Source organism: Molossus molossus, unplaced genomic scaffold, assembly GCF_014108415.1.
Source record: "Molossus molossus isolate mMolMol1 unplaced genomic scaffold, mMolMol1.p scaffold_m16_p_1, whole genome shotgun sequence".
NCBI classification, from domain to species: Eukaryota; Metazoa; Chordata; class Mammalia; order Chiroptera; family Molossidae; genus Molossus; species Molossus molossus.
The window spans coordinates 56027777-56043477 of NW_023425344.1; the positions used below are offsets into that span (position 1 = coordinate 56027777).

General features: G+C 38.3%; 1 protein-coding gene and 1 pseudogene across 1 annotated transcript in view; both read right to left on the reverse strand.

Annotated features, from left to right (window-relative positions):
- CCDC158 (coiled-coil domain containing 158) overlaps positions 1–15701 on the reverse strand; it is a 75717-nt gene that overhangs the window by 30125 nt on the left and 29891 nt on the right. Inside the window, exons 12-13 of the mRNA XM_036272667.1 lie at positions 13896–14048; positions 5635–5747 (exon numbers count right to left, since the gene is read on the reverse strand). Of these exons, the coding sequence (XP_036128560.1) occupies positions 5635–5747; positions 13896–14048 (266 nt within the window). The remainder of the gene's footprint in view (positions 1–5634; positions 5748–13895; positions 14049–15701) is intronic.
- Positions 13144–13243, reverse strand: LOC118621937 (annotated as a pseudogene).

Sequence of the window (15701 nt, forward strand, 5' to 3'; positions counted from 1 at the left end):
ATGATCCCATAAAAAAGACAGAGTAGCTGATTGGATAAGAAAGCATGACTCATCTATATGTTGTTTCCAAGAGACCCACCTCAAAACAAAAGACTCACATAGGTTGAAAGTGAAGGGAAGGGAAAAATTTTTCCAAGCAAATGGAAAGCAAAAAAAAGCTGGGGTAGCAATACTCATATCTGATAAAATAGATTTCAAAATGAAGGCCATAACTAGAGACAAAGAAGGCCACTACATAATATTGAAAGAATCTATCCAACAGGAAGATATAACCTTGATAAACATAAATGCACCCAATATAGGAGCACAAAAATATATTAAAAATCTTCTGGGGGACTTCCAAGGAGCAATCGACAGCAACACAATCATAGCAGGGGACTTCAACACCCAGTTGACAGCACTGGATAGATCCTCTGGACAAAAAATTAGCAAGGAAACAGAGACTCTAAATGAAGCACTAGACCAAATGGATTTAATAGATATCTATAGAGAATTACACCCCAAAACTACAGAGTACACATTCTTCTCAAGTGCACATGGGACATTCTCAAAGATAGACCACATGTTAGGACACAAACCAAGTCTCTACAAGTTCAAGAAGACTGAAATCATATCAAGCATCTTCTCAGATCACAATGGCATGAAACTAGAAATCAATTGCAACAAGAACATGCAAAGACATTTAAAAACATGGAGGCTAAATAGCATGTTATTAAACAATGAATGGGTTACTGAGGAGATCAAGGAAGAAATTAAAAACTTCCTGGAAACCAATGAAAATGAAGACACAACAACACAAAATCTATGGGATGCAGTGAAAGCAGTTCTGAAAGGGAAGTTCATAGCACTACAGGCCTACCTCAAAAAACAAGAAAAATTTCTAATTGACTGTCTAACCTCACAACTTAAAGAATTAGAAAGCAAACAAAAAGAAAACCCCAGAGCAAGTAGAAGGAAGGAAATAGTAAAGATCAGAGCAGAAATAAACGACATAGAGACCAAATAAACAATTCAAAGGATCAATGAAACAAACAGCTAGTTTTTCTAAAAGATAAATGAGATTGATGGACCCCTAGATAGACTCACCAAGAAACAAAGAGAGAGAACCCAAATACACAAAATCAGAAATGAAAGAGGAGAAGTAACAACCAACACCACGGAAATACAAAAGATCATTAACAACTACTATGAACAACTATATGGCAACAAATTCGACAATCTAAGCAAAATGGACAAATTTCAAGTAAAACAGTCTCCCAAAACTGGACCAGGAAGAGATAGAAAACGTGAACAAACCAATAACAACTAAGAAAATTGAAGAGGTAATCAAGACTCTCCCAGCAAACAAAAGACCAGGCCCAGATGGCTTCATGAGGGAATTTTACCAAACATTCAAAAAAGAACTAACACCCATTCTCCTCAAGCTATTTCAAAAAATTCAAGAAGAAGGAAGACTTCCAAACACGTTCTATGAGGCCAGCATAATTCTAATTCCAAAACCAGAAAAAAAAACTACAAAGAAAGAAAACTATAGGCCAATATCCCTGATGAACATAGACACAAAAATCCTGAACAAAATATGAGCAAATCAGATCCAGCAATACATCAAAAAAATTATTTACCATGACCAAGTGGGATTCATCCCAGGGATGCAAGGCTGGTACAATATTTGCAAATCAATAAATGTGATACACTACAGAAACAAAATGAAGAATAAAAACCACATGATCATATCAATAGATGCTGAAAAAGCATTAGACAAAATCCAGCATCCATTTCTGATAAAAACGCTCAGCAATGTGGGAATAGAGGGATCATATCTCGACATAATAAAGGCCATATATGAAAGACCTACAGCCAACATCATACTCAATGGGCAGAAACTAAAACATTTCCATTAAGAACAGGAACAAGGCAGAGATGTCCACTTTCACCACTCTTATTTAACTTAGTACTGGAAGTCTTAGCCACAGCAATCAGACATGAGGAAAAAATAAAACGGATTCATATTGGAGAGGAGGAAGTGAAACTGTCATTATTTGCAGATAACATGATACTATACGTAGAAAACCCCAAAGACTCCATCAAAAATCTACTAGAGTTAATAAATAAATTTGGAAAAGTAGCAGGATACAAAATTAATGTCAAGAAATCGACGGCATTCTTATACACCAATGATGACCTCACAGAAAGAAAAACTGAAAAAACAATCCCATTTACCATCGTGGCAAAAAAGTTAAGATACCTAGGAATAAACTTAACCAAAGAAGTAAAGGACCTATTTGCAGAAAACTACAGGACACTGAAAAAAGAAATAGAGAAAGATATAAAAATGTGGAAGTACATACCTAGTTCATGGATTGGAAGAATTAACATCATTAAAATGTTCATACTACACAAAACAATCTATAGATTCAATGCAATCCCCATCAAAATACCAATGACATATTTCACAGAACTAGAAGAAATACTTCAAAAGTTCATATGGAACCAAAAAAGTCCCCGAATAGCCACAGCAATTTTGAAAGAGAAGGACAGAGTAGGTGGGGTCACAATACCAGATATCAGGTTATACTACAAAGCCACTGTAATCAAAACAGCCTGGTACTGGCACAAGAACAGGCATATAGACCAGTGGAACAGAACTGAAAACCCAGAAATGGACCCCTGGAAATATGCTCAATTAATATTTGACAAAGGTGGCAAGAGCCTACAGTGGAGTAAAGACAGCCTCTTTAATAAATGGTGTTGGGAAAACTGGACAGCTACATGGAAAAAATGAAACCAGACCATCAACTTACATCATACACAAGAATAAACTCAAAATGGATAAAAGACTTAAACGTGACCCGTTAATCCATAAAAATTCTAGAAGAAAATGTAGGCAACAAAATTTCGGACATCATACGGAGCAGAATTTTCACTGATACATCACCTAAGGCAACAGAAACAAAGGAAAAAGTGAACACATGGGACTACATCAAACTCAAAAACTTCTGCACAGCAAAAGACACAATAATCAAAATGGAAAGGCATCCCACTATATGGGAGAACATCATTGCCAATGATATATCAGATATGGGGTTAATTTCCAATATATATAGAGTGCTCATACAACTCAAGAAAAGGAACACAAAGAACCCAATTAAAAAATGGGCAGAGGAGCTGAATAGACACTTCTCCAAACAGGACATACAAATGGCCAAGAGACATATGAAGAAATGCTCAACATCACTAATCAGCAGAGAGATGCAGATTAAAACAACAATGAGGTATCACCTCACACCTGTCAGAATGGCCACCATCAACAAATCATCAAACAACAAGTGTTGGCGAGGGTGTGGAGAAAAGGGGACTGTAGTACACTGCTGGTGGGAATGCAGACTGGTGCAGCCACTATGGAAAACAATATGGTGTTACCTCAAAAAAATGAAAAATTGAACTTCCATTTGACCTAGTGATCCCTCTTCTAGGAATACACCCTAAGAAGCCTGAAACACCAATCAGAAGGAATATATGTACCTCCATGTTCATAGCAGCACTATTTACAATAGCTAAGACCTGGAAACAGCCCAAGTGTCCATCAGTAGACGAATGGATAAAAAAGCAGTGGTATATATACACAATGGAGTACTATGCAGCTATAAGAAAGAAAGATCTCTTATCCTTTGAGATGACATGGAAGAACCTGGAAAGTATTATCCTAAGTGAAATAAGCCAAGCAGAAAAAGACAAATACCACATGATCTCACTTATATACGGAATATAATGAACATAACAGTCTGAGGAATATGGTAGACCCAGAAACATGGAAGTAGGGCACAGACTGACACCCCTCAGAAGAGGGGGTGGGGGGTGGGAAGAGATAAACCACAGAACTTATATGCATGTACACATAACCAATAGACATGGACAACAAAGCCGGGGACGGGGTGGGGGTGGGTTGGGGAGGGGGTGAGTTGGGGAGGGGGGTGCCAATGGGGTAAAAAAGGAGAAACATCTGTAACAAAAAAATTAATTAATTAATTAAAAACAAAAACAAAAAAAACCCCACAGACCTCAACTTATTGAGTTTATGTATCTTTAATTATTTTTCATAAAGAAAATGTTTAATGTAAACAAGGTAGACCATATCTCCGCTGTAATACACATTTTGGATGCAAATAATTATTACTTTTCTGATTAATTAGGCAGAAAAGGTTTCAGAAAGAAAGGGGGATTTACGCCCTGGCCAGTTTGGCTCAGTGGTTGGAGCATTGGCCCACAGACCGGAGAGTAGCGGTTCAATTCCGGTCAAGGGCACGTAACTTGGTTGTGGTTCGTTCTTGGCCCAGGTTGGGGTCATGCGGGAGGCAGCCAGTCGATGTGTCTCTCACATTGATGTTTCTCTCTCTCTCTCCCTCCCTTCCACTCTATCTGTAGATAAATGGAAAAAAAGTATCCTCGGGTTGAGGATTAAAAAAAAAAAAAGAAAGGGAGATTTATGAAGCTGCCTCCTTTCCCTTTGAAGGGAACGTCACTGAGCTTTGATGAATAACTGTCCTTTAGTGGGCAGGCATCGCTGATAGCCAGCAGTACCTCTTAATGTCCTTAAGTACCCTCAGGAGGATGAGCATGAGCACTACTTTAGGCTTCAAATAGGCAAAAAATGAATGAAGAAAGAAAAAAAATTTGGATGAGAAAAAAAGGGGGGAGGAATGGTAAAGAACAAATAAATATGTACATATTTGTTAATATTAAGCCTCATTCTAAAAGAGTATTTCAGCAGCTAATTTTGGGTATGGGGAAAACAATTACTTGAGTTGTACTTACTATTTTCTATTTATGCTCTTTATAGTCTCACCTCCATTACAGTCAGTTCTAACTCTTCCGTTAATAATGCAAATTTGTTCCAAAACTGACATTCTCAGGGAACATTTGAGCATAACACAAATTTCACATTTTCTTATGTGAACTTTAATTTATGAGAAATATTAGATCATTGCAGAAAACTGCACCCAGTTATACAAAGCTGCATAGGAATATACAAAAAGCATGCATGCACTGTTCAAACAATTATCTATCTATCTGGTGTTATAGAAAAGCTACCTTCTACCCCTTCATAGTAACTTACAAGCTGCAACCTCAAGCACACACTTTCACAAGGAAACTTCTGGTGTTTTTTAAGGTAAGGGACCATAGCTGCTGTAGTATGTATGTATTTCTGAACCATTGAACATGTGTAATACTTGCTACTGTTTTCATTAGATTCCTATTTTTTGTGTCACTGATGAAATGTGTTAGTGTGGTGCTCCTCATTCCATTGTTTTCATAAACCCTGTGATTTTCATCATACACTATTGTGTAGCACAGTAATTTTAGGAACACATGCTGCATTATAGTGAAACTGCTTTGTTTATAATCACTCCCTGTTTCTATCAGGAATGTCCTTTCGTTCATTTCCTGCATTTAACCAGCTCTTTTGAGATTCTGCTCAAATGTTCCTTCAGAAACATTTCCCTCATTTTCTCAGTCAGAAATAACCTCTTTTCTTGTCTTTACTGTACTTTTTAATCTTTGCTCTGTCCTATTGTGTTTTATAATATATTAATGAGTGAACATATTGGTGTCCCCACCCGGAGGACCGGGACTTACCTTATTTGCATTTGTCATTGCCTCTTCCAAAAATTGTATCTTACTCTGAAGGGCATCTATCTGACCTCGTTTAGCTGTGATTTGCTTTTGCATCCCCATTGCCACTTTCATAGCTGGGAAAAAAAGAATGTAAACTGTGCCTTAGTTTTTAACTTTCTAAATTTTGAGAGACTAGTATAATGTGATAGTTGAACATTATGAGAAAGTGATAAGTAAGATTCTCCAAGGTACCTGGACAGTTTCAAGTGAGTGATCATGGAAAAAGGACTCTGGCTTTCATAATATTGAGATATAACAATTTTGAGCAATTACTCAGAGGTTTTAAGCTAATATATATATATATATATATATATAATACATATATGATAATGCTTTGTGATTTCATTGTTACTGGTATTAATTTCATTGACCATTGTAATTTGCCATATCTGCAATGGTAATAAATAATACTGACCAAATTCACACTTACACATACTAGGAAATATATACATAAAAATATATAGTCATATAATAAATAATGTATATAGTATTTTTACTAAAATAATTTTTCTAGAAACTCATATTTAAAATATCACATAGGACATCTACTATTGGTGATCTTTTAAAAGTTTTCAGTAGGCCCAGCCGATGTGGCTCAGTGATTGAGCATTAACCCATGCACCAAGAGGTTGCCAGTTTGATTCCCGGTCAGGGCACATATCCAGGTTGTGGGCCAAATCCCCAGTGGGGGGCATGCAGGTGTTGACTAATCAATGTTCTCTCTCATTGATGTTTCTATCTCTCTCTCCCTCTCCATTCCTCTCTCTCTAAAATCAATAAAGAAAAAATAAATAAGTAAAAGATTTCAGTGATATCACAAACTATTCAATTTTTATTCTCATGGTTATTGTTACTTGCTTGGAATTCACTACTCTTTCAACGGTTAAATTGGCAGCATAAACATGTAATTATTTTAGTAAAGCTGGTGACAGGATGAGAGTATTCTGTACAGGCAGGAGGCACTGAATATTTAAGACATAAAAGGACATTGAAAATTTATATAAAGCTTCTCCCTGCTTGGAAATTCAAACTCAGGAACCCTATGTTGTTTCTTATAGTCAGCTAAGGAAAGAGGTTTGAAAATGCCACTGCTTTGAGTCAGGTCTAGTTATAGCTTAGAGGTTAAAAAGAAAACAGAAAAAGTATTATTCTTGAAGAATGAACTTGCTAACGCGATATAGTTACCATAGTTAAAGTGTCAAAAACAGGGTATATATAAAAAATAGGAAAATGGCGGCGGAGTGAATGGAAGCTACACAGACAATCTCCCAGGACCAAACTAGAATTACAACAAAAATAAAGACAAATTGTCAGGAAAAGGAAACCGAAAAGCATCTTGGAGGACCACATAACAAGGAACACTGACTCAATCCTGGTAGGCTTGCGAAGACGCGAGAGGGGGCCGGGAGCCCACTGTCTGCAGTGGCCTGGGCTGGGAGCTGCGGCGGCCTCAGCTGGGACCTGCAGCCTTGGCTGGGACCTGCAATGGCCTTGGCTGGGAGCTGCAGTGGCCTCGGCTGGGACCTGCGACCTTGGCTGGGAGCTATGCCCTCGGCTGGGAGCTGCAGCAGCCTCCACCGGGAGCAATGGCCTTAGCTGGGAGCAGTGCCCTTAGCTGGGAGCGGTGCTCTCGGGTTACAGTCCCAAGCACAGTGCAGAGCCAGGACAGAGGCTAAATTAGCAGCAGCCACTCACCTTGGGCTCCAGCAGAGGGAGGGAAGACTGTACTGGAACTGTGTGGAGACATTCGAGATTTGGAGGGCACTCAGAGCTTTTGCTGAGTTGCTGCCGCGCAGGACGGTGGCCATATTGCTCCTTCCCAGGCCCTGGGGAGAGGCGGTGGCCCCTCTCTCAGAGATTCAACCCCACCCAGTGGCCACTGAAATGCTAATTGAGGCCCATTAGCAACCAGCATCTGCCCCACCCTCGGGAAATCATCTTACACTGAGCACCTGAGGAAGTTTTTCATTCAACTCAGAAACCAAGGTTCTTCAGGTAACCACTACTAATAGCCTACGGACAAAAAAGCGAGAGGATAACTACCATTTCCTGGGCTAGCAACTCTAACAAGGAAGGTAAGACTTGACGGTGGTGTTTAACGTAGGTCCACCCTGCCTCATCCTAACCCAGGAGAGGGAGCCACAAACAGCAGAACACCGACACCCGCAGGGAAAATTTGGCAGGCTCCAAAGCCCATTGTGATAGCCAAAATGGTGAAACACAAAAACAAAAGCCAAATGAAAGAACAAGAGACCTCTACCAAAAATGAGATAAATGAGATACAGTTAAGCAAGTTAACAGAACTAGAATTCAGAGCCATGATCTTGAGGAAGCTCAACAGCATGGGTAAGGACATGAACACCATGAATAAAGACATCAAAATGTTGAAAATCAACCAGTTGGAAATTAAAAACCCCCAAGAAGAAATGAAGAATGACATATCAGAAATAAAAAACACATTAGAAAGTCTAAATAGCAGAGTAGAGGAAGCTGAGGACCGGATCACTAAATTAGAAGATAGGGTAGAAAAAATCAACCGATCAGAAAATCAAAAGGAAAAAATAATTAAAAAACAGGAAAACAGCTTAAGAGAACTGTGGGACAGCTGGAAACATAATAACATTCACATCATAGGAGCCCCGAAGAAGAAGAAAATGAGCAAGGGTTAGAGAATATATTTGAAGAAATAGTGACAGAAAACTTCCCTAATTTGGTGAAGGAAGAACACATTTAAGTTCAACAAGCACAGAGAGCCCCAAGTAAGACGAACCCAAACAGGCCCACACCAAGACACATAGTAATCAAAGTGCCAAAAATTCAAGACAAAGAGAGAATCCTAAAAGCAGCAAGAGATAAGCAACAGGTTACCTACAAAGAAACCCCCATAAGGCTCTCAGCTGACTTCTCACAAGAAACACTACCGGCCAGAAGGGAATGGCATGAGGTAATCAAGGTCATGAAAAACAAAGATCTGAATCCAAGACTACTCTACCCAGCAAGGCTATCATTCAAAATACAAGGTCAAATAAAGAGCTTCCCAGACAAAAAAAGGCTAAGGGAATACATTAGCACCAAACCAGCACTGCAAGAAATGTTAAAAGGACTGTTGTAATTAGCAGGAGAAATAGGAAGAAAAATAGAACCACAGTAAACAAAAATGGCAATAAATAAGTACATATCAATAATCACCCTAAATGTAAATGGAATAAATGCTCCGATAAAAAGACACAGAGTAGCTGATTGGATAAGAAAGCATGCCTCATCTATATGTTGTTTACAAGAGACCCACCTCACAACAAAAGACTCACATAAGTTGAAAGTGAAGGGATGGAAAAAAATCTTCCAAGCAAAAAGAAAGCAAAAAAAAAAAAAAAAAAGCTGGGGTAGCAATACTCATATCTGATAAAAATAGATTTCAAAATGAAGGCCATAACTAGAGACAAAGAAGGCCACTACATAATATTGAAAGGATCTATCCAACAGGAAGATATAACCTTGATAAACATATATGCACCCAATCGAGGAGCACAAAAGTATATTGAAAATCTTCTGGAGCACTTCAAAGGAGAAATCGATAGCAATACAATCATAGCAGGGGACTTCAACACCCCACTGACATCACTAGATAGATCCTCTAGACAAAAAATTAGCAAGGAAACAGAGCCTCTAAATGAAGCACTAGACCAAATGGATTTAATGGATATCTACAGAGAATTACACCCCAAAACTACAGAATTCACCTTCTTCTCAAGTGCACATGGGACATTCTCAAAGATAGAACACATGTTAGGACACAAACTAAGTCTCTACGAGCTCAAGAAGACTAAAATCATATCAAGCATCTTCTCAGATCACAATGGCATGAAACTAGAAATCAATTGCAACAAGAATATGCAAAAACATTTGAACACATTGAGGCTAAATAGCATGTTATTAAACAATGAATGGGTTACCAAGGAGATCAAGGAAGAAATCAAAAACTTCCTGGAAACCACCCTGGCCAGTTTGGCTCAGCGGTTAGAGCGTTGGCCTGCGGTACAGAGAGACCCGGGTTCGGTTCCCGCTAAGGGCACGTACCTCGGTTGCAGTTTGTCCCCGGCCCTGGTTGGTCGTGCGGGTGGCAACCACTCGATGTGTCCCTTCACATCGATGTTTCTCTCTCTCTCTCTCTTCCTCTCTCTCCCTCCCGCTCTGTCTGAACAAAAAATGCAAAAATGTCCTCGGGTGAGGATTAAAAAAAAACACAAAAAAACTTCCTGGAAACCAATGAAAATGAAGACACGACAACACAAAATCTATGGGGTGCAGCAAAAGCAGTTCTGAGAGGAAAGTTCATAGCACTACAGGCCTACCTCAGGAAACAAAAAAAATCTCTAATAGACTATCTAACCTCACAACTTAAAGAACTAGAGAGGAAACAAAAAGAAAACCCCAGAGCAGTAGAAGGAAGAAAATAGTAAAGATCAGAGCAGAAATAAACGACATAGAGTCCAAAAAAACAACTCAAAGGATCAATGAATCAAAGAGCTGGTTTTTCGAAAAGATAAACAAGATTGATGGACCCTTAGCTAGACTCACCAAGAAACAAAGAGAGTGAACCCAAATACGCAAAATCAGAAATGAAAGAGGAGAAGTAACAACCAACACCACAGAAATACAAAAGATCGTTAACAACTACTATGAACAATTATATAGCAACATATTCGACAATCTAAGCAAAATGGACAAATTTCTAGAAACACACAGTCTCCCAAAATTGGACCAGGAAGTGATAGAAAACTTGAACAGACCAATAACAACAGAAGAAATTGAAGAGGTAATCAAGACTCTCCTAACAAACAAAAGCCCAGGCCCGGATGGGTTCATAGGGGAGTTTTACCGAACACACAAAGAAGAACTAACATCCATTTTCCTCAAACTATTTTAAAAAATTCAAGAAGAAGGAAAACTTCCAAACTCGTTTTATGAAGCCAGCATAATTCTAATTCCAAAACCAGAAAAAGACACAACAAAGAAAGAAAACTACAGGTTAATATCCCTGATGAACATAGATGCCAAAATACTGAACAAAGTTCTAGCAAATCAGATCTAGCAATACACCACAAAAATTATTCACCATGACCAAGTGGGATTCATCCCAGGGATGCAAGGCTGGTACAATATTCGCAAATCAATAAACGTGATACACCATATAAATAAAATGAAGAATAAAAACCATATGATCATATCAATAGATGCCAAAAAAAGCCTTCGACAAAATCCAGCATCCATTTCTGATAAAAACACTCAGCAATGTGGGAACAGAAGGATCATATCTTGACATAATAAAGGCCATATATGACTTACAGCCAACATCATACTCAATGGGCAAAAACTAAAAGCATTTCCCTTAAGATCAGGAACAAGGCAAGGATGCCCACTTTCACCACTCTTATTTAACTTAGTACTGGAAGTCTTAGCCGCAGCAATCAGACAAGAAGAAAAAAATAAAAGGGATCCAAATTGGAAAGGAGGAAGTGAAACTGTCATTATTTGCAGATGACATGATACTATACGTAGAAAACCTTAAAGACTCCATCAAAAATTTACTAGACTTAATAAATTTGGAAAAGTAGCAGGATGCAAAATTAACGTCAAGAAATCGATTGCATTCTTATACACCAATGATAAACTCACAGAAAGAGAAACTAAGAAAACAATCCCATTTACCATTGCGGCAGAAAAATTAAGATACTTAGGAATAAACTTAAGCAAAGAAATAAAGGACCTATTCACAGAAAACTACAGGTCATTGAAAAAAGAAATAGAGGAAGATATAAAAAAGTGGAAGCACATACCCTGTTCATGGATTGGAAGAATTAACATCATTAAAATGTCCATACTACCCAAAGCAATCTATAGATTCAATGCAATCCCCATCAAAATACCAACAGCATACTTCACAGAATTAGAACAAATACTTCAAAAGTTCACATGGAACTAAAAAAGACCTCAAATAGCCACAGCAATCTTGAAAAAGACGAACAAAGTTGGAGGGATCACATTACCAGATTTCAGGTTATAATACAAAGCCACTGTAAACAGCCTGGTACTGGCACAAGAACAGGCATAAAGACCAGTGGAACAGAACAGAGAACCCAGAAATGGACCCAAGGCAATATGCTCAATTAATATTTGACAAAGGTGGCAAGAGCATACAGTGGAGTAAGGACAGCCTCTTTAATAAATGGTGTTGGGAACAATTGGACAGCTACATGCAAAAAACATAAAACTAGACCATCAACTTACACCCTACACAAGAATAAACTCAAAATGGATAAAAGACTTAAATGTAACTCATGAATCCATAAAAATCCTAGAAGAAACTTTAGGCAACAAAATTTCACACATCATACGCAGCAGAATTTTCACTGATAAAACACCTAAGGCAATAGAAACAAAGGAGAAATTGAACACATGGGACTACATCAAACTCAAAAGCTTCTGCATAGCAAAAGATACAATCATCAAAACGGAAAGGCTACCCACTGTATGGGAGAGCATAATTGCCAATGATATATCAGATAAGGGGTTAATTTCCAATATATATAGAGTGCTCATACAACTCAAGAAAAGGAACACAAAGAACCCAATTAAAAAATGGGCAGAGGAACTAAATAGACACTTCTCCAAACAGGACATACAAATGGCCAAGAGACATATGAAGAAATGCTCAACATCACTAATCATCAGAGAGATGCAAATTAAAACAACAATGAGGTATCACCTCACACCTGTCAGAATGGCCGCCATCAACAAATCATCAAACAAGTGTTGGCGAGGATGTGGAGAAAAGGGGACTCTAGTACACTGCTGGTGGGAATGCAAACTGGTGCAGCCACTATGGAAAACAATGTGGTGTTACATGAAAAAATTAAAAATTGAACTTCCATTTGACCCAGTGATTCCGCTTCTAGGAATATACCCTAAGAAGCCTGAAACACCAATCAGAAAGAATATATGTACCCCCATGTTTATAGCAGCAGTATTTACAATAGCTAAGATCTGGAAACAGCCCAAGTGTCCATCAGTATACAAATGGATAAAAAAAGCAGTGGAGTACACAATGGAGTACTACGCAGCTGTAAGAAAGAAAGATCTCTTATCCTTTGAGACGACATGGAGGGACCTGGAAAGTATTATCCTAAGCGAAACAAGCCAAACAGAGAAAGACAAGTATTATATGATCTCACTTATTTGTGGAATATAATGAACATAACAGTCTGAGGAATGGGGTAGTCCCAGAGACATAGAAGTGGGGTAGAGACTGACAATCCCCAGAAGAGGGGGTGGTGGGGGAGAGATAAACCACAGAACTTATATGCATGTATGCATGAACAATGGACATAGACAACAAAGCTGGGGACAGGGCAGGGAGGGAGAGGGAGGGGGGAATCAGTGGGGGAAGAAGGAGAAATATCTGTAACAAAAATTAATTAATAATAAATAAAAAATCTGTGTACCATCTTTGTGCCATGATAATCTTATCTGTATCGTTCCGATTTAGTGTATGTGCTGCTGAAGTGAGCACAAAAATAAATCTTTTGACATTAAAAAATATTGAGAAATGGCAAAATGTAGACTTTACTTAGATACTTATTCTTTCAGTCAGCTAATACAGCCATACCAAAAATATGAATAATGTGAAACAGTAAATGACCCCCTCTCTCTGAATGTATATTGACAGCAAGGTGAAAAGGGAACAGGTCTAATGGTGAAAAAGGACCCCTCATCCTAGCAGTTCAATTCCCAGGGCTCCTTCCCAGGAAATGACAAGTAGCCACAGATAATATAGTTTATGCAGAAAATGAACATGTGAAAAATAAGGGGTTGAACGAAAATTATCAGTAACTTGTATATATATCAACACATCCTTAAAAATAATTAACTGGTATTTACAAATATGGACATCTGTTAGAAATTATTGAAATAGCTACAGGGAAAGGATATTCAGATATTTGAGGGATTAAATTAGGCACACAGCAATTCCGCCCACCATTCACTCCGAAAAAACCCAAGTAGAACTGCTGCTGTATGACACCCATCATTAATTAATATCTATTGCTGTATCTCTCTCACATCACGTGGCACTGTAAAGAAATGGCAGGTAATGTATCCAGGTTTGTGTTTTTAATAAATCTAGATCAACAAAATTAATAGCAAAAAAGTCTAATAAAGCATACCATGACCATCAGATCCTTCCATTGACTTTAATGTATTTCTTGTTTGTTCTAGTTCAGACTGTGCAGATTTTAACTGCATTTTCAGCTTATTCGTAGTAGTTTCCATTTCTTCACTTTTGTTTCGAAAATTCCTTTTTAAGACTTCATATTCTTCTGTACAACATGATAATCAGTAATAGTTAGTATTTTCTACCTCAATGTTATGAAGTATGTTTTATTTTTAATTACTGATCACAGAATTTTAGAACTGGAAGAGACCTCATCGAGTAACATTGTCATTTGTTACAGAAATTAGATATATGTACATACACAATTCCAGGGATCTGACTCTTTAAAATCTGCTTGGGTGGATCCTCCTCCTCTACCCACTGATTATTCACTGCTTTTCCCCAGCCTGTGTAATTGACGCCCATCTATTTCATCTTAAACCTTTTTCTTGGGTTTTCATATCCACTACAATAGATTTAACCATCCTCTGTAGGTAGATAGCTCTCATGACACAATAAGTGATCTGAGGCTATTGTGTGTCTTATCTTTTTATCTCCAGTAACTATCAAAATATCTGGCATGCATTCATCATTCACATACAAGATACATACCCACTCAGCTCTCTATTTATATTTATATATGATAAACAGATTTACATACACAGGGAACAGACCAAGCCAAGACCTCTTTGTTGAGATTGCTGTCTACCCAGACATTTCCTTGTGGATGCCCTGGTGCCACCCAAACCAACTGTCTCATTCTGACTGCCTCTCACTGTCCTGCCCCTTTTTCTGGTCTCCTAATAATTCAAACTTAAAACCTGAAACACATACACAACCCCTCCAACCACTAAGTACTGTTGATTCAATCTCCTTCTCCTTTCATTCTTACTGCCACTGTCTTAGTTCAAGTTCTCATCATATTTCCCGGGGACCCTGCAAAATCCTCTTTAAATAGCTAGCCTCTGTCCTTCTAGACTTGCCTTTCTCTACTGACCTGCCTATAGCCTTCTTCTAAAATGTACTTTGGTGACCACACTCTTACTTAGTCTGTTGTGCTGGCTCCACATTGTCTGGCTCTGCCTATCTATTCTGCCTCATTTCTTAGTCTTCCTTCCTTCACACTTTCACTCCGACAAATATTTCTGAGGTCACGTTCTGTTATTTCATGTCTTCATGGTTTTGCCCATAATGTTCTCTCTGCCTGGATTGCCCTCCACCTTTTTTTTCACTTGCCAAATTCCTTTTGCCTTTCAAACCTAGTACAGATGACACCTCCTGTAGGAGGCTGATTCTCTACCCTCTTCCACATCTTACTGAGCACACATCCACTGTGCCTCATCCACTGGACTAGAATCTGTTCTGTATAGTCTGGTTCCTAGCTTTCTGGGAGTCTCACTGTTGGGTTTCTAGGGCCTATCTCAGTATCTGGTTTAGTAAATGCTCAGGAACTACCGACTCTGTGTGTGTGTGTGTGTGTGTGTGTGTGTGTGTGTGGTATGATGTGTTTGTGAAGCAAATGATGCCTATACCATATTAACTGTGAACAAGAAGTGCTTCATTTTTCAATTTAAGGCCTTGGATTTTTCCTTTCAAGAAATTTGCATAAATCTGTTTACACATGTTGCTTCATCATTAAAGCTCTAATCAAGGTATTTGACTCAAAGATCTCAAGGTTTCTACTTCCCTCACCCTTCCCTTAGAAACTCAGTAAAGAATTTCATGAACTCTGAGGGCTCACTAAAATGAACAGTTAATAAAAGCAAGATATGAAAGCTCTTCAAGGAGAAGCATCAGGATTTCCAGCAATGAAATACCT